The sequence below is a fragment of the Austrofundulus limnaeus genome, unplaced genomic scaffold (assembly GCF_001266775.1).
Source record: "Austrofundulus limnaeus strain Quisiro unplaced genomic scaffold, Austrofundulus_limnaeus-1.0 Scaffold681, whole genome shotgun sequence".
NCBI lineage: Eukaryota > Metazoa > Chordata > Actinopteri > Cyprinodontiformes > Rivulidae > Austrofundulus > Austrofundulus limnaeus.
This window is the reverse complement of record NW_013953083.1, coordinates 161,227-162,626: the sequence shown is the minus strand read 5'-3', so window position 1 is coordinate 162,626 and position 1,400 is coordinate 161,227. Positions and strand designations below refer to the sequence as shown.

The 1,400-nt window shown below is 41.1% G+C and overlaps 1 protein-coding gene across 2 annotated transcripts in view; it reads left to right on the top strand.

Moving 5' to 3' along the window:
- LOC106531840 (pyruvate dehydrogenase E1 subunit alpha 1) overlaps window positions 1-1,400 on the top strand; it is a gene marked incomplete in the record, with an annotated part of 12,461 nt that overhangs the window by 9,216 nt on the left and 1,845 nt on the right. For both annotated transcript variants that reach the window (XM_014027772.1, XM_014027773.1), the window contains 2 exon segments: window positions 483-550; window positions 1,096-1,204. In XM_014027772.1, coding sequence (XP_013883226.1) covers window positions 483-550; window positions 1,096-1,204 — 177 coding nt within the window.

Here is a 1,400-nt window from a genome sequence, read left to right as displayed (position 1 = left end):
ACACAACTGTGTACTTTGACTAAGAACATGGACACAGTGTATTATAGTATTATTACTATACTACACTGTGTACTTGTGTGTGGTGGTAAGAGTTATCGTGTATTTATTGTTATCGAGGTGAACTGGTCATTAAATGGTGATATTGGTTTTAGGCCGTGTGGCCCAGCCCTGCTGTCAGGATCAGTTTCAGCTACATTACACTGAATGATAATTTTAGCTACTGTCATGTTGTTTTAGCTGCTCTTTGCTTGTGACTGAAACTTGCAGAGCTACGATTATTTATTCATATTTAATTTAAATTTATTTTACTGTTTTATTTAAAACCTGAGCGGTTTTTGACATGAAACCATCAGMAGCCTCAGAAACCACGAGTCATGGTGAAAAACGCTGACTCATCAGGGTTTGGAAGGACTCGGAGTGGCTCCTCTGAGCAGGCGCTGGTTATTTCCCATGATGCACTGCGTTGACCTGCTGTGTTTCAGGGTCCCATCCTGATGGAGCTGCAGACGTACCGTTACCACGGACACAGCATGAGTGACCCGGGCGTCAGGTGAGTCACCTGGACCTTCACCTGTTCGTCTTTATGATGACTCAGCAGAAACCTTTTTGTTATTGTGTGAGCGCTGAGTCAGCGTTCCTCTGTAGCTGTTTTATAATCTAATTATTATTTTAGCTGTTTAATGGTGAGAACGTTCGGCTCGTTCAGTGAAGTTAAGTTTCTGAAACATTTAAAACAATTTTTTATTTAAAATAAAAAAACAGAAATAAATACAGATGTTTTATCTCAAATCTGCTTCAGCTACTGACTGTGCTGCTGTCTTTTATGCTACTTTTAGCCCCTTATTAGCTTTTTTATTCTTTATTTTACTACATTTACCTTCTGTTTTGCTTCTTTTAGCTTCTGTTTTGGTAATTTTATCATCTGTTTGGCTACTTTTAGCCTGTAATTTTCTGCCTTTGCTTTCTGTTTTGGTACCTTTAGCTTCTTGTTAGCATCTGTTCCTCTTGTTTTAATGTTACCAACTCAGTTTCAGCTTCTTCAGTAAATTTCGGCTGTTATTCAGCTCTCTAGTTTCACCCTCTGGTGTTCTGCAGCTACAGAACTCGTGAAGAGATCCAGGAGGTTCGCAGCAAGAGCGACCCCATCTCCATGCTGAGGGACAGGATGCTCGGCGCCAACATGGCGTCTGCTGACGAGTTCAAGGTGAGTCTGTTTTCCTCTTTAGCTGCTGTTTGTTCTGGCAGACATCAGCCGAAACATCAGAGGAAGGTTTTTTTTTTAGCTGCTGTTTGTTCAGGCAGACATCAGCCGAAACATCAGGTGATTTTAGCTGCTGTTTGTTCAGGCAGACATCAGCTGAAACATCAGAAGGTGATTTTAGCTGCTGTTTGTTCAGGCA